This window comes from Pleurodeles waltl, chromosome 6 (genome assembly GCF_031143425.1).
Source record: "Pleurodeles waltl isolate 20211129_DDA chromosome 6, aPleWal1.hap1.20221129, whole genome shotgun sequence".
Taxonomy (NCBI): domain Eukaryota; kingdom Metazoa; phylum Chordata; class Amphibia; order Caudata; family Salamandridae; genus Pleurodeles; species Pleurodeles waltl.
In genome coordinates, this window is record NC_090445.1 from 1,453,182,906 (window position 1) to 1,453,205,514 (window position 22,609).

Below are 22,609 nucleotides of genomic sequence, written 5' to 3' on the forward strand. Positions count from 1 at the left end.
AACCTGGTAATTCCAGGCGGCTGACATTTTCAGACAATCAGTGCACTCTTATAGATATGGAGATAACAAAGGAGCTGCCATTCACTCTTCTCTCCAACCATGAGGCTTCTTAAGCAATATGTTTCTGGTGGAGGAAAGGTATGGAGGCTACCGACCCATAATAAACCTCTGAAAATTCAGTGGCTGGTTGGTTTCTCACCATGTCAAAACGGAGGGCGAGCGCGCCGACGTCATCAGAAGCTGCTGAGGACGCGCTGGAAGTCATTTGCTTCTAGTGCGTCTAGAGACAGGACGTCAAAAAGGTGAGTCGTCCTCTTTTTGGGGGTTTTGGGGGGAAAACAGACAAAGGGGGAAAGGAAAGAGTTCTTCCTTTCCCCCTGTGCCTGTTTTCACTAGGCACCAGGGATTCCCTTTTAGTTTTATTTTGGGGAGCGACCCCTTGGGCAAGGGTCGCTACCCGGGGGGAGGGGGGTGGGGTGCAATTTCAAATCCTGTTTTGCCCCCCCCCCCCCCCAGTGGCAGATCGGCCACTACACCCCAGGGATTGTGTGGGGTGGGTGTGTGTTTTGTGTTTGGGGGAACCCCTTGGGCAAGGGTCACCTCCACCAAAGGGGAGAAAATTAGTATTGGCCATTTCTGCCCCCAAGGGCCTACTTTTTTTTTGCCCCGAAACCACTAATACGCCAGTGTTTTTTTTTTGTTCCCCTTTTTTGTTTTGTGCTGGGAGTGCCCACTTTCCCCCCTTTGGGAAGGGTCACGTCTCCCCCTAAATGGGGCACAGAGCTGTTGGCCATTTCTGCCCCCTTTGGCACCAGGGACAATTTCTAAGTTCTTGGTGGCGGGGTGCTTGTCAACTGGCAAAGTATTTGTGATTATAACAGTTTATTTCTTCTTTTTGTTCTAGTTCAAAGCTTTTGCTTCCTTTGCTGTGGATCCTTACCGTTTTGGCAGTAGTTGTCCTGCGGTTTGCATAGTTGCATATTTTAGGTAAGTAAAAGCAATTTACTCCAAAGGAGTATTGTTGACATGCATGAATGACATGTTTGTAGGTGGTGTACTAACCGCAGGATTGTGTGTGAAATTGTCCTTAGATTTGAGCACAATGATATTTGTGTTGTCATATGTCTAATTTGCTTTTTTTTTCTTTTTAGTGGGATATCATTGGTGATTGCTGTGTCTGTGGGGAGAAGTTGCTGGTGAGTAGCTTTTTTTCAGGCAAGTGAGTGGTATAGTTTTTTTTTAGTACATAACTCTTTGTGATAAAGCTACACTTAGTTTATTACTTATTTTAGTGCTGGTTGTTGTAGGCAATCCATTTGTTGTTAGAAAGGATCATGGCTAGCCGCAGAGTGACCGCTCAAGCAGTTTGCTGGCATGCTTTTTGAGTCGTCTTCAGACCATGATTATGAGACTGACTCAGCTTCTGAAGCAGAGGAGGAAGTGAGAGATTCTGGCAGTGAGTTTTCTGTCCAAGAGGATTCTTCTGATGAGGAAGCCACTCTCAGTACAGATGAAGGGCCTGTTTTAGAGGAGGACATTGATGTGCCAAGAGTGCAGCAGCCTGGGTCTGAAGAGTTTCCCATTAGAAGACCTGACACCTGGATTGCCCCAAACATGGAGCAGCCACAGTTACCTGCACTTACTGGTCTCCCAGGGTGTAGAGTCAATACGGAAACCTTTTTGCCTGTCAATTTCTTTCACTTGTTTATGGACGATGTATTTTTGGAAGAGATTGTGGAGCAGACTAATTTGTGTGCGGAGCAATATTTGAGGGACAACGTTGCCAGACTTAGGCCTCAGTCTAGAGCTACTCAGTGTGTTCCCACATATCTGGAAGAGATGAAAATGTTTTTGATAGGGTTGATAAGGAAGCCGTCACTGGCTTCTTATTGGTCTACTAGTCCCTTGATGGCAACAGCTATATTTCCTGCAACTATGACACATAATTGCTATTTGCTTCTTCGTATGCTGCATTTTGTATACAATGCTTAGCCTTGCCACTAGGTCACCCTGATTGTGGCAGTCTTTTTAAGATTAGGACTGTCCTTGATCATTTTGTAGATCGGTTTTCAGAGGTCTTCGTTCCAGGCTAAGAGATAAGTGTGGACAAGTCCTTGGTCCTTTTCAAGGGCTGTTTAGTTTTTAAGCAGTACATTCCTAGTAAGAGGGCATGGTATGGAATGAAAGTGTATATGCTGTCAAAGTAGTACAGGATACGTGTATAATTTCCAGGTCTACACTGGTAGGGATTCCAGTATTGACCCTCCTGGTTGTCCGCCCACTTTTGGAGTTAACGAGAAAATTGTGTGGGAACTTGGTAGACGACTGTTTAACAAAGGTCACCATTTGTATGTAGATAATTTCTACACTGGAGTGCAGTTGTTCAAGGAGCTGTTTAGAGTGGACACTGTTGCTTGTGGCACAATCTGTTCTGACCGGAAAGGCTATCCAAGGAAGCTTGTCTGTAAAAAAAAAAAAAAAACACACTTGAGAGGGGACATTGAAGTGCCTTGCGGAATAATGAGCTGCTAGCTCTGAAATTTCCAGACAGGAGGGATGTGTACATGCTATCTACCATACATGATGAGGGTACTTCCCCTGTGACTGTTTGGGGTCAGGTTGCCTAAGAGCACAAACCTGCGTGCATTTTGGACTACAACAGGCACATGGGTGGTGTTGATAGAGTAGATCTGAGGTTGGAACCTTACACTGCCCTTCGTAAGTCTTACGTGTGGTATAAAAAGTTGGCCCTACTTTTATTTCATTTGGCAACTTTTAATGCTTTTATTGTGTTCAAGGATTGTTCACCTGAGTCAAGGATAAAATGTGTTAAATTTCAGGAGTCAGCGAGAGAGCCTTATTGTGGTGGAACTAGCAAGAGTTCCTAGAGTAGCAGTGGTGGAGGATGTGGCTAGATTGAAAGATCGCCACTTTCCAGATCACATTCCTCCCACTCCCAAAAAAAGACTTGCCCACTAAGAAATGTAGAGTATGTGCCCGAAGAGGTATCTGGAGGGAGACAGCATGTACTGCTCCAATTGCCCTATAAAGCCTGGGCTGTGTGTGGCCAGCTGTTTCAGAAGTTACCACACGAAGAAAAATGTTTGGGAAATACTGTGAGCGTAAGCTGCCTATTTTATATTTTCATATGTTCCGTTGCACGGTTGGCATTACTGTCATGTAGTTAGTTAGAGCTTTAGTGTTTGTAGTTTTGTACTTATTTTATAATTAGTTAGTGGTATCTTTGTTGTTTATAAACAACAAACAAAAGTGATGGCAGTGTGTGTGGGGTGGCGCTTGGCTTGCGCTGTGCGTGGAGTGGCGCTTGGCTGGCGGTGCGAGTGTTGTAATGTGCTGGTCCCGTGGCTGGCGGCATGAATGGTCTTGTGCATGTGATGACTGAAAGGTGTGTGAATGGACTGTAAAACGGTTGGTGCCTTGACGCGGCTTTACAGCTCATGAGCTGTGAGTCATTGGTTCAGTTTTTTGGCCTTTCAGTAATTAATAGTGCATTTCACTTTTGTGAAATCTCTTGATAATAAAATTTGATCAACTGAACCATCACTCACCCTCGTGCCGAATCCAACCAGTATGTGTGGTAAAAATGACAAAACCCGCTCTGCTGTAATCAGGCGTCGCAGCAGACTTGTGACACGCTAGGTGTCCCAGGTGGGACCCCGATGATGAAGCATGCCACCAACTTTGTTGGTGGGTGAGGGGGTCTTTTTAACATAACTTAAATGCGTTTCTTTTCACAATTTTAGTGTTTGGCACATCAGAGACGTACGTGGACAAATCAAAATGATGTATTACAAAACTACCTGTGGGTTGGGTGGGTGGGGGGGGGGGGGGGGGAGGTGCACCTATGTTTTTGGTCCTGGGTGCAGCCTTCATCTAGGGAAACCTACCAAACCGACATTTTTTTTTAAAACTAGACACCCCAGGGAGTCCAGGGAGGAGTGGCTTGCGTGGATCCCCCCAACATTTTCTTACCCAGACTCCTCTGCAAACCTCAAAATTTGCTTAAAAAAGCATATTTTCCTTACTTTTCTTTGTAGGATCACCACTCCAGCACGAAATTCCTACTCCCCAGCGTTCCCCTCAGTCTCCCAAGTAAAATGACACCTCACTTGTGTGGGTCCCCAAAGCAGAGTCGGCCTAAAGATGTATAAAAGAAGAATATGTGCTTATCAACTCGCTGTGCTATCCCCTCAATCTCTACAAGTTTTCGGCCTTTTTCTGTTGCAGGCACCTGGCCCACCCACACAAGTGAGGTATCATTTTTATCGGGAGACTTGGGGGAACATAGAATAGCAAAACAAGTGTTGTTGCTCCTTGTCTTTCTCTACAATTTTTCCTTCCAAATATAAGACCGTGTGTAAAAAAAGACATCTATTTGAGAAATGCCCTGTAATTCATGGGCACCCCGGAATTCAGAGATGTGCAACTAACCACTGCTCCTCAACACCTTATCTTGTGCCTATTTTGGAAATATAATGGTTTTCTTGATACCTATTTTTCACTCTTTTTATTTCAGCAAATGAATTGCTGTATACCTGGTATAGAATGAAAATCCACTGCAAGGCGCAGCTCATTTATTGGTTCTGGGTACCTAGGGTTCTTGATGGACCTACAAGCCCTATATATCCCCGCAACCAGAAGAGTCCAGCAGACGTAACGGTATATTGCTTTTAAAAATCTGACATTGCAGGAAAAAGTTAGAGAGTAAAACGTAGAGAAAAATGGCTGTTTTTTTTCACCTCAATTTCAATATTTATTTTATTTCAGTTGTTATTTTCCGTAGGAAACCCTTGTAGGAGCTACACAAATTACCCGTTGCTGAATTCAGAATTTTGTCTACTTTTCAGAAATGTTTCGGTTTCTAGGATCCAGCATTGGTTTCACACCCATTTCTGTCACTGACTGAAAGGAGGCTGGAAGCACACAAAAATAAAAAAATACAAAATCGTACAAATGGGGTATGTCCCAGTAAAATGACAAAATTGTGTTGAAAATTTGGTTTTTCTGATTCAAGTCTGTCTGTTCCTGAAAGCTGGTGATTTTAGCACCGCAAACCCTTTGTTGATGCCATTTTCAGGGGGAAAAAAAAAACACAAGCCTTCTTCTGCAGCCCTTGTCCCCATTTAAAAAAAAAATTAAAAAAAATAAAAAAAATGTGCACTGTATTTTGGCTAATTTCTTGGTGTCCTTCAGGGGAAACCCACAAAGCCTGGGTACCTCTAGAGTCCCTAGGATGTTGGGAAAAAAAAAAGGACGCAATTTTGGCGTGGCTAGCTTATGTGGACAAAACGTTATGAGGGCCTAGGTGTGCCGTGCCCCAAATAGCCAAAATAAGGCCTGGCACGTGAGGGGGAAAGGCGTGGCAGCGAAGGGGTTAAGATTTTGCACAGCAGCGCAAGCTGATATGCAACATGCCTCAAATTAAATAAACACAAAGCACTATGGTGCAGCCAGCGTTGACCACGTTATGACGGTTTTTGTTTACTTTGTCATTCTGAACAACTGTGCAACATCTTAAAAAAAAAAATAAAAAAAAAGTGAATGTAAAGATATTTGGCTTTGTTAATTATTTTTATAGACATTGCACAGCAGCACAGGCTATGCAATGTGGCTTTAAGTAAATAAAAACAAAGCACTATGGAGCAGCCGACACTGAACGCTGTATTTGTTCCTATTTCCTTTTAGACATGTTGCACAGCAGCCCGTGTCGCTGCGCAATCTGCTTTAAGTTAGCACATGGGTTTGAGGTGGTAAGCAATCCTCTCCTATGGGGAGAGGATGTGGCGTTAACAGTCAGAGATGCTGACTGGGGACACGTGTCTTGGCATTGGCATAACATCCTGTGGCTCTGACCAAGTCACTGAATCTGATCATCCCTGCCAAATAAAAAAGAGAATATGCTATTTTGTAATATAACTGGGGCTCATGTAAAGTGATCAAATACCTTGGGCTCAAGATAGCGCTATACAAACCTGCCCAAAAAAAAAAAAAAAAAAAAAAAAACACACACACACGCAAAAAAGCAACATGAGGGAGGAGGCTGAGAAAATAAAGGCTAGGAGTGAGTGGCTAAAAAGAACAAGGGAAAATAAAGGCTAGGAGTGAGTGGCTAAAAAGAACAAGGGCTTTTTTTGTGGGGGAGGGGAAGGGGTCAGCGGGTGCCTAAAGGAGCCTGCAGTCAGTGCAAGGACTCTAGCTAAAAGAAGCAGTAAATGGTCCATGCTCCAAGGCATGTACACAAAGACTGACTCCTAGCAGAAAGCTGGCAGTGCCAACCAATAGGAAGCAAGGAAATGAGTGATGTGGCAGCCAACCAATGGTAAGTAACATGGGGCTTCTAAGCCCCTTTTAAGATTTTTCCCCCTTCATAAGAGATTTCGCAAGCACAGTTAGTGCTGCACAGGCAAAACCTGAAAACAGGGGGAAATATTATGCAGATTAAATTACACCCTAACACCACAGAAAGATTGACCAGTACAAGATGACCAAGCAGTGTACTAAAACGTAGAAATTATGAAAGCAGGATCTCATTATGTCTCGGCTAATATCACTTTTTTCTTTTAGGTGTTCTGTTATAACCATAATATTCATGTAACTTAAGATTTGTTTTAGAATTGCATTTTTTTATATTTTTTTTATATAAACCTTTGCCTTCAGAGCACCAAACCATACCATGCACTTAGCCAAAGTCTCAGTCAACGTTTGAAATTTTGTAATGATCCAAATTAGCCCTTTTCAAAAGCAAAAAAGTACTGCTTCACAGGCACATCACGCAACTATCACTTATGCACTGTGTCCCTTTACCTATATGCAGCAGGCTCAGTGAGCATGGTCTGGCCAATTTAGATTGTATGTAAAAAGTCTCAAACAAAAATTATGTACAAAATAAATTGAGACAAATCTGTCAAGGTAAGACACTTGTGTGAATCATTACTACTATTGGCAGGTAAAAACATGCTTAAAAAATTATATATATATATATATATATTTCTATCTGCCACTTACTCCGTCCTATTTCCTTAACTTTTTGCTTCTGAACAGGGATGAAAAAAAAAAAAACAGGAGACACTCTTTCACCCATAATTTAATCACCTACCCTTGTTTGTGCCTTGCTCCTGTTGTGCCGCCTCCTCATTCAGACGAGGGAGTGGGATGTGAACACCCACAGCACCATCACTAGTAGTTCCTCAAACCTTCAGTTTCGTTTTTGCTCCTAACTCTGCAATGTACTTTGTGGCAGTACTGTTATGCCTTCTGTCTTCATGTTGTGCAGTGGCTCTGATGTTTTGTACATGAGTAAGTCCCTGCATCAAACCTTTACAATCGAGTTATTTTCTAATATTCATTTCCCCTAAATCGGTTTCTTTCAAACATTACTTACCAAGCGTGTTAATTTGCCATTCTGCACGACCTTACTCCTTTCAAGTACATCTCACTCTAAGTTTATAGGGTTCTTACTCAACTTTTTTCACATTTTTTTTTTTCAAATACAAATCACTTTACACTGTAGTAATGCTTTTGTAAATTATACCTATTAGAACATGTAGTTCAAGTAACATTTATGAAGCAGATACACACTTTGCGGGAGGTGCTCCTCCAGCAGTAAGAACAGTTCCAGTTCCCCTTTCCATTCCAAGAGCAGGAATGAAAAGGTACCAGTTGTTGTACACCGATTAGATTTTCCCCCATCTGCAATGCTTGGACGCTTTAGGAGCAGCACAGAACTACTAGCAGGTATGTGGTGTTATTGTACTGTGGTAAAGGTCAGGTGTTGAAATGATCTTAAATAAAAATTAAAAAAAACACACCTAACTTTAAAGCTAAACAACTACTGAAATTCACTAGTTATCGTTTAGTGAACAATTATTTGCACCCGTCATGGACTGCTTATAACCTCACATATTGCATTACTCAAAAAAATGTTAAATGACGCCACTCATGAAATCTCGAATGAGCACTGGTGGCATTATCCATGATAATGTTATTCACTTAACTTTATAAACCCTTAAAACGCATTTTAAAAAAACGTAGTCAGAGGTAAATACCCTTTAGTAATAAAGAGGATAGAATTAGTGCGTGTGCGTGCCTACAAAGGAGGTAGGGTAAGAAGTCAAACATGGACAACAGGGCTCGGAAAATCATAAAAATGTTGCTAGACCTGCAGGTCGAGTAACTTAAATAAACTACTCGACCTAACTGTAATGTAATTGACCCGTAAACAGGTCTCAAATTGTGTGATCCTAGGCAAATAGTTTACAGAGTCGCCTTTTACGTAATTCTCACATAAGATTGCACCTTCAAATATGTAAGCTCAGCGTTTCTGCAGTACAGAAAAAACACCTCTTGTTTGATTAAGTAGACTAAAGTTTGCTGCGTGCATCACAAGAATCTAGCCCACATAACCTAGGGCTTTTTAGTTTACTAACAACATTGACATCAGGGCAGGAGTGTAACTCAGTTTGTTTAAACAATCAATTTTAATAAATATATTACTAAACTATGATGTGGTAACATATTGTCATCTACACATAGTAACTTTCCAAGAAATATCCAAAAAACCCTCCACTAACTTGCAGCTTTACTGATAAAACTATATAGTGTATTAATCTGTGAAAATTAGGTTTCAGAAAACATATCCTTTGCACACCAACGTGTTAAGTATTCCGATTTGTTTTCATCCTATTAAAATATTTTTTTTCATCACACAGAAATATATATATATTTTAAAAAAGGGCTTTCCCAACTACTGAAATATATTTTGAAATGTTTGAAAGGTTGACTTAGTCATTTAAATGTTGTAAGTTAGGACAAACCTGACACCCTATAACCTTTTATTTTATATTCTAAGCAGCAGATCACACAGTTCACCTTACATAGTCCTGGAACTGGCAGTCAGAAGGAAAATTAAGTGTAAGTAAAACTGACTTTTGACCTCGGTCTGTGAACTTGGAGCAAATGTGACAAGAACAAGATTTAAAGTAATCTTTTATTGCCCCTCCACTTTTCAACTGAACAGAACACCTGTTCAGCGTCAACTCACCATAAGGGAGATTAAGTATTAAAAATAGCTCAACCTGATCAAATAAAACTCGCCAGTGCAAGTGGTCGAGTGGATTTTTTGACCCCTGGACAAGCTGGCTGAACGTTTTGTGGTGCACTGTTTAAAATGAGTAAAGTTTTGGGTGCAATCATACTCCATGTTAAACAAGGTAAAAGATAAATACAATGGATATGGGTTGCAGGGGCATTTATCAAAGTAGGTTGTCATCTAATGCAAAAGTGTGCTAGAAGAAAGAAAAAACCTGTGAGAAAAGCTTCCGTTCACAAAAAATTATCCTCAAGCAGCTGTCTGGCCGCATGCCCATGTTAAACAGTTGTTTCACAGTGCTATGGACAAATTCTATATAAAGCTGGGATATTTATTTCCAGAAATTCACTAAATATTTTAAAGGTACTGCTGATTATTTAATAATGTAGAATAAAGGGGTGAGCCACCCAGAGACAGTTTAACTTTGAGTTATTGTAAACCTGGCTCGTAGGCTCCATACCATTGTGCTCATCTCAGCAATGCAAGTAGTGTATTTTACAAACTAAAGCAGGACTAAGCACAGAGCCGGTCAGAAGGTGTTTTATCATCGGCTAATGCATATCTTTCAGCCTTTCGACTTAAAACTAGAAACCATGTGAAGTTTTTAAGAGGGTGATCACACTAAGATAAAACAAACTTTTTAAGAGGGTGTTTAATAAGTGGGTGACCCATTAAAGTACATGGAGGCATTTTGTTTGTTAGGGGGGTGAACAACAGTAAAAATAGGTTAACATCCACCAAATATGGGTAAATTAACAGCTAGGGGCACAGATGTAGCATGTTGAAGTATTTCAAGTTCATATCCACTCTAGTTAGTACACTGTCACAATTACTGGATAATTTCATCAGTGTTATTTAGCCTGTCATGAGTAATGTAACAAGCAGTATATGATGGGGGACACAAGTTACTCTGTGCACTAATCTTTAACTGACAAATCAGAGTTTTTTAAGTGTTCGGTTTTATCTAATTTCAACAACTATAACATCAGTTGAATGTAGTTTTGTAGTTTCAAAATCACATTTTAAGCTTAATAAATGTCAGGGCGGCTTCCATTTGTAGGGTGCCTGCCTAGTGTAGGTCAAGGCCCTCTGCTCACCCGCCAACAGGTGTCCAACTCCTCGCTCAGGACTGCATTCAGCTGTGCACTGCAGAAGTCTTGTCCTCCTTCGCACCTTTCCGATTTGAGACATAATCTGAAATTATATTTCCATTAACACAAGATGTGCATAAAAACGACACAATAGCTTTGTATGTAGTGTTTCACACAGCACATTCGACATTTCTAATCACTGTTAATAACAGTCCTAAATCACCAACTTAACCTTCCTGCCCGCAGTATAAAAATGCAAGTAGCATAAAGGAAACCACATGAAGCAGAAGCCAATAAATATATTAACAACAACAACAAAATCTTTAATAAGTCACATTTTGTAAACACAGGTGACACTGCTGTGACGTTAAACTAGTGTTTGAACAAAAATGATTTGTACTTACAGCCCTCATGTGGGAAGCATGCACTCCGTGGATTTCTTCAACAAGATCGATGACTGGTTTGGCTGCTGCCGCCCAAGGAGCAAAACAGTGTAAAACCTGTTTAGGACCTTAAAAATAACTATCCACGCAAGACATATTACCAGTTCTTGAGTGCAGAATGTGGTGCACAAACCCTCCGAATGTGAAGTGAATTCTCTGAAGTCAAAAGGGCCTCATGCTCTTGTATTCTGCAGGAACAGGTTACATACAAATAACTGTAGTAGGCACACTGACCCATAAGGGAGTTTTTTTTTTTTTTTTAGACTGGGGCCCGCCATTTACAACCAGGTGATTTGAGCAGATTTAGAGAAAATCTATAAGAGTAAAAGAAACATCACCTGAAAGTACATTTTCCAGAAAAATGTAGGGGTGGTTCAAGCAAAAACACAGAGCAGGAAAGCAGGTGTGGCTAAGGGGGGGGGGAGTGGGGAGGGGTGTGAATCAAGCAAAACACTGAGGGGGATGGGTGGGAGAGTCAAGCAACGCCACCACAGAATAGGACGCAACAAGCTATACAGAACAAGGGGAAAGTAACAAGTAATGCAGGACCTGGCACGCAACAAACAATGCAATAGAATTGCAAGCTACAACACAAAGCTTGACTGGAGGGAGGACGGGGGGAAAGCAACAACACAGAGCGGGATGAAGGGCAGGCAATGACAGCACAATGGAGGGTGCGGGACGAACCCTGAGCACAACAGAGGGTGAGTGGGGTCATGCAACAACATGGGGGAAAGCAACAACACGGAGGAGACAAAACAATACAGAGAGGGACCGAATGCACACTGGTAAGAAAGCAAACGTGGGAGTTGGAGAAGCACATGAGGGAAGAGAACCTGCAAACCTGAACTCTTATAGAGTGCTCCAACTAAAATAAACAAAAAGTAACTCTAAAAACACGTACAGTGGTAAGTTACAAATACATTAGCTATGCACCACATGAGGGACAAACGTACGAAGAGGATGTGAACAAAGAACACGCTGATCAAAAAGCAGCAAGACAAGCATTTGTAATGCAATGGATCTCGTGTTTGCTCGAGTAAGAGCTATTAGCGTTGTAAATTCCTAAATGGACTTTTCTTGCTACATAAATTGAAAATGAAAAGTGACACAGTTGACATAAAGTCAATTCAGAGCGCCACGGCCGCCATGAGTGTGAAGGAGAGACACAGTCAAAAGGTATGGGCAATTGTGAAAGCGGTAACAAAACTGCCTCAAGGAGGGACAAACGTAAAGCTTTTACCAATTACCAATTATGACAAAGGATTTTTGAAAGGCAAGCCCATGAATGAGTGATAGCGATGGGTGTGTCTGGTTAAAAGCCCACAAATAGATTACAACACATCAGAGCACTTGTGCGCTCGACCTAAAAATGAGAGCAAGATGAAGCCAACCAATGGTAAGCAGTGGGCTGGCTCAAAGCCCACTGCATGCTAAACAAAAAGCCTTGCAAGCAACCACACATGCACCCTTTCTAAGTGCAAGCCAAGTTTGAGACAAATTTGGATTAAATTTAGATCAGCTGTTATTTTTCCTGTATCAGAGAGCAAACTTTCTTTTGAGAATTAAAATAAGAAATCATTTTAGGAAACCCTTTTTTCTTGGTCCCCACTTGATGGATCAGCGCAAATCTTTTCATGAAGGAGCCAAAGTGGATGAACCTTTTTTTCTTTAAAGTTTTGTGCATATATGCAAATCTGCAACAAAGTTGTTAAAGAAATTTAAAATAAACTATTTCCCAACAAAAGCTTGACCTAAATATAAGACCGATGCTAGACTTCAGTTATTACAGTGCAAACTTCAAATGGATCATCATTTAAAAACTTGATCTTCAGTTTCAAGCTATGGGTCTATGCAAGGAGACTGTGCAGTGGGTCTGCTTAAGTAGCTCTTTAACTAACTAGTGCAGATTAAAGACCAGCATTGTATACCTTTATGCAGACATACAGAATATGTTAATAATTACCTTTATTGAGCAAGGGGGCAGTATAAACCTTCTGAGACGGATTCACAAGTCAAGGCTACTCCCCACCCTCAATTATAGTTATAAGTACCACATCAAACTCTACACACCCCCATGTACCACATAAAGGAGTGATTATATAGCTTAAAGTCCAGATTTCCTATAAAAGGTGCTGCTTGGTATACTATTAACTTTGGCACAATGTAACAAGTCTACTGTTATGTCGGAACACAGAAACAAAGATACAGCAATGTTGGTGCTAGAAGGAAGCCGTAGCTTTAATCCCCTGCCACTTTGAAGTACCACCAAGGTGCCAAAGAACAAGCCAAGATACACCAAGGCCCCAACTGCGAGTGTAGGTACTATTCAGTGCACATGATAAATAAGGATCCCATGGTATATCTTATTTATCAGGCATGATAAATAGCACATATTACAACTTTGTGGGGAACATACGGATTTTGTTTAAGGCACCAAAATCCACATGATCATTTAAATATGTACGTCTTCCCCTGTTACATTTCAGTAGGTTTGCCCTGCCAAAATTTAATGAAGCTTGAGTTATTTAACACATTGGATAATTGTTAGATACGTTAAATACCTTTTAACTTGTAATTCCGCAGAATTATCCGACCCACTCATAATCAGGCTGTATGAAGGCTGGTGCCATTGGATACGACCACCTCTATGAAGTCAGGCTGTGTGTCTTGAAAGTCCCCTACAGCAAACATCAAGAACCATGGACTCAACCATCATCCCCTACGTGGACAACACCCAACTCATCCTCTCCCTAACGACACTACAACCACCAAGAACAAGTCCCAAACATGCATGAAAGATGTGGGAACCTGGATGAAAAACAACAGTCTCAAACTCAACACACTGACAAGACAGAAGTACTCATCTTCGGGAAAGGCAAGGACACCCTCTGGAACAACGAATGGTGGCCACCTGAGCTCAGCTCAACCCCCAAACCCACTGAACACGCCCGCAACCTTGGCATTATCCTGGACAGCCAGCTCTCCATGAAGAGCAGATCAACCCAGTCTCCTCTGCTTGCTTTCTCACCCTCCTAAAGTTCTTCACATGACTCGCACCCAACACCAGGTGAACAGTCACACAAACATCGTCACCAGCAGACTAGCCTACAGCAACTCCCTCTAAGTTGGAACTACCAACCAACTCATGACAAAACTCCAGACTATCAGGAACACTGCAGCCAGACTCATCCTCGACCTCCCCTGATGGACTCACATTGCCCCTCACACTAGGAAACTCCACTGGCTACCAGTTGCGAAGATGTGCCAGTTCAAGCTTCTGACCCACGCTTACAAACACTATACAATGAAGTACCAGTTTACCTCACTACTCGCGTGAACTTCCACCAACCTACTAGGAAACTCTGCTCTAAATCCCTCTTCCTAGCAGCCACGCATTGCATCCACTGGACGAACAGCAGAAGCCGCTCCTTCTCACACCTGTTAGCTAAGATCTGGAATGACCTCAAAGCCTCACCATCGCTCCAGCAGTTCAGGAAGGACCTCAAGACTTGGATGTTCAATCAATAGAAGAACTGTCAGTTCATCCTCCCAGCACCTCGGGATCCTCACAGGTGATGCAGATGTGCTCTACAAATTTGTTTGTTTGATTCATTCAGCTCCCAGTAGGAGCTGCCAGATCCATTGAGTAACCACCCAATGCTCCATGAGGAAAACAAAATAACAAACAGCACAAAGTGGCAAGCATGGTTAGTTCCTTCCCCTGACCACACCAGCAATCAAACATAGCCCCTTACTGGGCTGCTGCAGCTAGTGTCAGCTGTAGTGGTGCTACTCTTCCTTCCAAGTGTCTACATAAGGCCATTGTGGGTCCTCGGCAGTGAGATGGCCTACTCTGCTGCATGGTGATGTTTCCCTTCCATCTCCAGGTCACCTCATTGGGTGTGCAGGGCTTTAGTGGGGTCACAACAGAAGAACATTCTTTTCCATGCACCACCCATATTTTTTGTATTACTGCCTCTTCTGACAAGGAGAATGCCACCCCAGACAGGAACAGCCCTATGTCGGTTGCCACCAGTAGGACCAGGACTTTTAGAAGCCAACACGAAGGGCTGGCAGAAACTCCCCCACATGATTTAATCTCTAAAACTTTACTTATTGGTTTTATCATGAGATGTGGAAAACGTTTGAACACCAGCTACCAAAGATGTGGTGACATGAGTTGTATGTGCCACAGACATGGATAGAGGACCGGCCATGATAAAGTGGGAATTTGTAATTTTGGGCTTTTCCTTAATATGGGCCAATATAGACAACCTTCACAGCTCTTTGAAACACTATCTGTGTATACTTCTCTGAGCACTATGGAAACCTCCCTGCGTGCTGCTCATCTTGTCTTTTGAGGTTTTGAAACAGCTGTTGCTTTTTTATTCTAATGAAAATAAGTCATGAGTCAGTCCACGGGGCCACAGTAAATTCCACACTAAGATTACATTGAAAGTTACATCTCAGTACCATGAAAATAAAATGATGCACCCCCAAATCTGCACTTGAGATCCAACTAGTCTATCAGTAAAGTACTACTGTTTGTGATTATCAAAGAATCCAAACAGTTGGCTAATGTTTGATGCAGTGGCATTTTGAAAAACTAGCTGAATGCCTAGGAGCACCATTCAATGCAACTATTCGGCACCCCGTAATGACTGCATATTGCAGTGGCCAAGTGTTGCATATCTGGCCTTGGTGGTTACCATAAGCATGGCTGTGAGCTCGAGTGCATGCATATGGTAAACACGACACATAATTGACATTTTTTCTGCCTTTGGCATGACTAATATAGTATAGTAAAGGCCAACTTTATCAAATAAGGGCAACTTCCCTCATCCATTAGTGTGATGTAACTGAGCAAATGAGAGGTGCAGAATAAAAGCATGGCAACTAATGTGCTGAGAGCCCTTGGTAACTGGTGAAACAAATATCACTATATTTCAAGCTTCACCCCTTCACAGCCAAAAGTAGCAGTCATCTGCAGACGGATACAAAATGCCTGTCCAAAAAGGAGCAAGTATATCATAACTATGCTCACTAATAAAAAGGTACTTGATGACCGAAAAGCACCCAAATGAAGGTTTTTTTTTTTAACACTGTAAAGATATCTGGTGTTGACCTGGTCTATGGGGTTCTTACCAAAGAAGCAGATTATTTTAATAAAGAATCAAATGAAACACACAAAGCCTTTCTTTGTTTTTCTTATTTGCGGGGGCATATTTCTCACATCTTGAACGACAGTTTATCTTTTAAAAAAAGCAAGGCTGGTTAAAATAAATACATAAAATGAAATCACAACAGAAATAAAAATTAAAAAAAATATATATTATATATATATATATATATATATATATATATATATATATATATGTATGTGTGCACATCACCTCTTTTCTTAACAGAGAAAGTTCTTAGATGTCTGCGCACACAACTTGTGTGTGGCCTAGCCACAACAAGCATTTGCAATGCAATGGGTCTCGTGTTTGCTCGAGTTAGAGCTATTAGAGTTTTTAGCTCCTATCTGTACTTTTCTTACCACATAAATTGAAAATTTTAAGTAGAACAGTTGACATACTCATGTCAATTCAAAGTGCCACGGCCACCATGAGCGCGAAGGAGACAAAAGGAAAAAGAAGTTCGCTTGCAGTCAAACATATCGGCAAACGTGCAATTATCTATGTAACAGGGTTAGTCCCAAGGTAGTCAAAAAAGGCGTGACATACGTAAAGCATTTACCAATGTCAAAGGATTTTTGAAAGGCAAGCCCATAAACCAGTGAAAGTGATGGGCGTGGTTAAAAGCCCACATAGATACCAACACATCGGAAAAGCAGCGCTTGCACACTGCTATGCCTGAAACGAGGAAACAGCCTGTACTCGCTTTTCACTGGGGAGATCGCATTTCTGGTCTCACATACAAAAAAAAAACTAAGCAGGCACGTATTAACTTTGGTCTTACAAATCAGATAAAATAAATACTCCCACCCAAGTTTATAATGGTGTGGTGGTAGGGACAGTTTCTCCACCACAGCAATGAGATGGAGTCTTTTCTAGTGGGACCATGGGGTACCGCCTTCAACCAAAAAATGAGGCCTTATGCTAGGGATGGCTGAGGGCAAATCTAACTTTGCGAACCAACATTGGACAAGACCTGTATGGTTTGTAAAATATGTATTTTATTTTTTTAAAGCTATTGATCACCTCCACCCAAATTTTGCTACACAGCCTCGAGAGCTCCATAAACTTTGGGTTTTGAGAGAAGGCATATTCTTCGCTTGCAGTTAGCCACACAAACCCCTTTGTGCCAAATCAGATTACTGGTGTGGGGCAAGTTATAGCACGATAGGACCTTATTGCCATACTTTAAGTTTAATGTTCTTGTTTTCAACTGCTAATATACCAGTGTGATTAATAATGTGTACAACTGGTTAAAATCTATATTATTTAAATTAAAGCCTCACTGTAACTTCCCCGTCCCAGAGTAGTGTATGACAAAGAACATTATGAGCAGATGGCCCTGTGAAATCTTATTTGCCTGTGCTGCTAAGTGGAAGTCAATTGTGAAACCATTACTGGATTCTGCAAATTGTTTTCTACCGTCGAACACAAATTTCTTTTGAAGGAAATTAAAGGAACTGTTACTTCTAGGTAAAGTAATCGAATGCGTAGGTCTTCAGTTGCTTAGGGACACGAGACACTTGGACTGATCAATTGTTTTATTATCTTGAAATACCAGATGCTTATGAGCATTTTCACCCATTTATAACGATATATAAATCATCAATATATGCTAACAACCTCATATTATGCAAAGAAAATGCATTTTTCACAGCAACAGTCAAGACAGTTTTCCAATTACAGGATCCGCATTCTGACAGCTGCTGTACCTTGGGTGTGACAACCAACTCGACTCCTTTGCACTGAGAACTGCACAACGCCCTCTAACATAGCCCTATTTAAAGGCTGCTCCAAATTTGCAACAGGTCGTTTGAGGGTTGGAGAATGTTAAACAGTTCGATCTGAGACTGGAAAGTACTGGGGTGAAGGCAGAGATAGTCAAAAAAAATATATATATATCTAAGAGTTGAACCTATGAAACCAGGATATCGACAATCAAGCTCCCTCCTTGAAAGGCCTTGCGCTCCCATAACCAACCGGCTAGAATGATATACGTGTTTAACATAAGGGCCCTTTAGAGAAATCTGAAACATTAATCTATGTCAACAGTTCAAATCCTTTTCTACTGGTTGATCGAATCATTTCAACCTCTGTCAGCCTTAAACAGAAGATGGCTAGCACGTTCACCCTCTGCTTCCCATGAACCGCCTCTGGATAAAAGAACGTTTGACAAGCGTAGAAGCCGCAGTGACAGATCAAACCCCAAAGCAAACGGAACAGAACAGCCACGGCCAATAGTCCGAGATCCATTTTAAGTATTCACCAAACAACTGTATTTTCTTTGCGGCCAGTGTTTATAACGGGGATTGCTTGCGTTAAACAAAGTGGTTTTTTTCTTATTAATGAGTTATACGTGTTGTAGCAAAGAGCAAAGCCTTTATCTGCCACTCATTCCACTAAACAGGCTTTCGAAGAACACATTCGTTTAACGTATGAAAAGCAATCCCGATTTCTAATATGGCATGGAAAGATTTCATCATTACATTTTAAATAATACACATGAACGTCCTTGAACGATGAAAACAAGCAGTTAATCGCTGGTTTCATATCCCATTCGTCCATTGTCAAAGTAAAAATCAGTAAAGGTCAAAATTGTGTTTTTACCTGTCTGCACTTAATAAAATGAACAAAAGGCAGCCAGCCGCAAAGGAAACACCTTTGTAAGTGGTTTCTGCAGACGGGGAGGGGGTGGCTTCTGGCAGATCAGCCACGGAGGAAATCGATGTAATGGAAATGGAGAACTAGAACATGTGATTAGGTGTCAGATAATACACGACTTTAAATGGCGCGTGGTGAGTTACAAAAGCATTAAGGTAAAAAAAAAAAAATATATATATTTCAACAGCGGCAGACTTTGAGATTTTAGGAAAAGAGAAGGGGGGGGGAGGCATACAACAGACTCACTGTAGAGTGAATGCTTTATTATGCGCGTTTCACCCAAGCTAAAAAAAAATAGAACCGAAAACTATGTCAAGGACGCACAGCTGTCAAAAATCAAGTGCATTTATAAAGCAAATGAATAACAAGGCTGAGGCAGCTGCAGGCTTAAAACTTTACTGCTTTGGTCACCTCCAAATCATGGAACAGACCTTTCTACTACATTAACCGGTAACTTTCTTGTAAGAGCTATAACTGATAAACAAGTCAGTTCTGGGTCACACATCCGGCGCCGAAGAGTAATGAGGAGCTACATCCTGCCTCGTAACTTTGACAATCTAAGCTGGACGGATGGGGCTCTCCGAGGGTTGTGTGTCCGCACAGTGAGGTCTGGGTGCACAGATCTGTCAATGTACAAGATATACCAGTCATGCAGGGCTGTGCCCCCCTCCCCCTGCTTTCCTGGGTGGCGCTCACGGGGCACCAATGCTCTCAGAGTGTCACGCTGGGCCCCGGGTAAGGTTCTCCTCCACACCAGAAGTCAGCCGGCTGGGGGACCTCCAGTAGCCACACCTCGCGGCTCTCACCCTCATCCTCCTTGCCTGCCTGGGCGCTGGGCTCAGTGGAGGCTGGCTGCAGCAGCTGATAGTAGTGGCAGTCGCGCCCGTCCTCGGGGTCATAAGGTGGCGCTAGAATGTCGAGAAAAGCAGCAGGCCCGTCCAAAGCGCTGATCTGGTGCAGGTTGTCCCTGTGCGGACTGAGCAGGCAGGGAGGGCTGGTGGGGCCGAAGAGGCCGAATGAACGGCGCAGGGCTCGGCGTAGCGCGTCCCGCTGGAAGGGCTGCAGGGGCGGGCTGAATGGCGGGGGCGACGTGGCCCCGGGTACCTCCTGCAGGCGGTCGAAACCACGGATGCTGAGCGTGCCGTATAGCACCTTGATCATACCGTGCATGCCAGGGTGGTCATGCAGCGGGATGCACGCCTGACCGCTCTGCAACAGGAAGACGCCCATGCTGAAGCTCTCCGTCTCGCAGATGTGCATGTAGGTGACGGGGGGGCTGTGCGGTGCGGCCGGCTGGACGCCGCCGTTGCAGCTCCGGGGCGTGATCTGCAGGTCCTCGACCCGCAACTGGTTCACCAGGTTCTTCAGCTGGCTCAGGTTGTCAGAGAAGGTCTTGCTGCCCGCTGAGGGTGCCGCCGCTGTTGCGCCAGAGAATGTGAGCCGGGCCTGCCGTGCGATCTTCTGTATGAGGGAGACCATGTTATCCCGTGGCATCTTCCTCGCACCCCTGTGAGTCGGCATAGGCCAGAACTTGGACGGCCTCCTAAGCAGGTACGCCGTCGTAAGGCTAACACATTACAGGGACAACATCAACCCCGCATCGTTCAGTCCTTACCGGATCCATTCTTGTTAATTGCAAACTCACGTCGCCACCGCACCGCGCGCCCCTTCGCGCAGGCGCGTGATGAAACGCAACCCGAGCATCATGGGACGTGTAATTCTTGCAAAATGTTTGAGTGTTGACAGAACATCAGTTCTTGAGACCGACCTTTACCAGGATCCTACTGCGCATTATACTTTTTCTAAACTAATTTACAGAAGACTAAAAAATTGTTTTTGTACGTTGAGAGACAGCACTTCTGTATCGCTCTCCGTAGCGGGGTAATGAGAACTAGCAGTCCCATGATGCATCGCGCAGTTCGTACGTCCGCGCCCTGCGTGATCAAGGGATGGAACCACAGACGTCAATTGGTCAGTTTTTTCTTCTCTCCCTGCAGGGATTTTCACCTGTGTTTCAATTTGACCAGCATACATTTTGTTGTGGTTTGGATTATAATTCCTATTCGCAAGTAGTGTTACCATCTCTCTCCAATTAAGATACCGGCCGCCTTTTCTTGATTTAAGTTTCTGACTGAACCAGTAAATGTTTTTTAAAACAGTTTTCGTAAAACTCATCTATTTAATTTAAAATCCTTAAGGAATATCCTAGACTATGTTTGACGTGTTTTTTTTTACTTTGTTGTTGTTATGTTCCTTTTTCTTGAGTACACAAAGTAAATCCACCGGCCCAGAATTAAGATTATATATTCTTTAATGCAAGATCTCCATATACAGGAAACCCGTCCCTACAGTTCTACTGCCCACAGCAAACTGACCTAAACAGAATGCTCAAGCGAAGCCACAGAATCACATACAGTGTCACACTCTAAATTGTATGTCAGGACCCAGAGGTGTTAGCGCGTCTGACCTTAATAAGTAAATTTACAAGGGGACGCAAATAGGTAGATGAAACTTTTGACTCGCAAGTAAGATGTTCTTACCATAGATCCAGTATATAATCAATACACAATAATCAATAATCATTAGTAATCAACAAATAATGTTCCCCTTCCACCCCCACCCCCACCCCCCTGACGCCCCTGTGGCATTTGATGATGTCAGCGCGCAATCGTGTGCTGACTTCATCACTGAGGCCTGCCCCTCTGCGGATCGGAGGAGAAATGCAAATTAATTTCTCCTCCGATCATGTGGAGGGGGCAAGAGAGGCATGAAAGGAGAGGAAAGTCCTTTCCTCTTCTTTCATGTCTCCCTCTATATTTCTGCTGCCTGATCGCAATGCGTTTGGGCAGCAGAAATGCCCACTAGACACCAGGGAGTTTTTGTTGTTGTAATTGAATGAGGGGAGCGGCCCCTTGGGCAAGAGCTGCTCCCCAGAAGGACAAATTGTATTTTTATTATGCCAATCTGCCCCTAGAGACCAGGGATTTTTTTTGTCAGTTTCACGTGAGGGAAGCGACCCCTTAGGCAAAGGTCGCTCCCCTGGGAAGGCAAACTTGTTGTAAGCCATTTCTGCCCCCCTTGGGGGAAGATCGGCCTATTGTAATTAGGCTGATCTGCCCCCAGGGGTGGCAGGAAATCCTAGACACTAGGGATTTTTTTGTGTGTTTATTTTATTTTGTTTATATGTGGGCAGTGACCCATTAGGCAAGGGTCGCTCCCCTGGGGGGCAAATTGTCTTTAGGCCATTTCTGCCCCCCTTGGGGGCAGATCAGCCTACTTTTTGTTAGGGAAATCTGCCCCCAAGGTGGGCAGAAACCATTAGACACCAGGGATTTTTTTTTTTGCGTCAGTTTTACGCACAGGGAGTGACCCCTTAGGCAAGGGTCGTTCCCCTGTGGGGCAAATTTATTTTATGCCATTTCTGCCCCCCCCCTTGGCGGCAGACCGGCCTCTTTTTATTAGGCCGATCTGCCCCCAATGGGGGCAGAAACCACTAGGCACCAGGGATTTTTTTTGCGTCATTTTCACGCAACAGGAGTGACCCCTTAGGCAAGGGTCGCTCCCCTGGGGGGCACATTTATTTTAGGCCATTTCTGCTCCCCTTGGGGGAAGATCGTCCTATTTCTTTTAGGCCGATCTCCCCAGGTGGGTGAGGCAGAAACCACTTAGGCACCACGGATTGGTGTGTGTGTGTATATGTGTATTTTGTTTGGGGGGCAGCCCCTTGGGAAAGGGCCGCTCTCCATAGGGGCACATTACTGTTGGCCAATTCTGCCCCCCTTGGGGGCAGATCGGCCTATTCTTGGAAGGCTCATCTGGCCCCAAGGGGGATAGAAAGCCCACCAGAGACCAGGCAATATTTTTTTTCCAGAATAAATAAATGGGGCCAAAGTTGTTCTGCCCACTAGTGGGCAGATGGGGTAATTCCCCCCTATCCACACCCAGGGGGGCAAAAATTGTACTAGATGCCAGGGAATAAAAAAAAAAAGAAATAGTGGGGTGGTGGCTACCAACCAGTATGGGCCTGGTTTTGCCCCCACACCACCTTAAGGGGGTAAGAGTCTTTCAGCTCTCCCCCCGCACACTAAAACATGTTATCCCACGGCGAGCAAGAGGACATTT

At 43.0% G+C, this 22,609-nt stretch overlaps 1 protein-coding gene and 1 long non-coding RNA gene across 2 annotated transcripts in view; both read right to left on the reverse strand.

Annotated features, from left to right (window-relative positions):
* LOC138300966 (uncharacterized) overlaps positions 1-20,369 on the reverse strand; it is a 69,527-nt gene extending 49,158 nt beyond the window's left edge. Inside the window, exons 1-2 of the long non-coding RNA XR_011205047.1 lie at positions 20,103-20,369; positions 10,207-10,303 (exon numbers count right to left, since the gene is read on the reverse strand). This is a non-coding gene — a long non-coding RNA (uncharacterized lncRNA). The remainder of the gene's footprint in view (positions 1-10,206; positions 10,304-20,102) is intronic.
* On the reverse strand, positions 17,350-20,104 carry ADO (2-aminoethanethiol dioxygenase). Its single transcript, XM_069240907.1, has one exon. The coding sequence runs from the start codon at positions 20,006-20,008 to the stop codon at positions 19,199-19,201; it is 810 nt and encodes a 269-aa protein (XP_069097008.1). The 5' UTR covers positions 20,009-20,104; the 3' UTR covers positions 17,350-19,198.
* Positions 20,370-22,609: the final 2,240 nt, after the last annotated feature.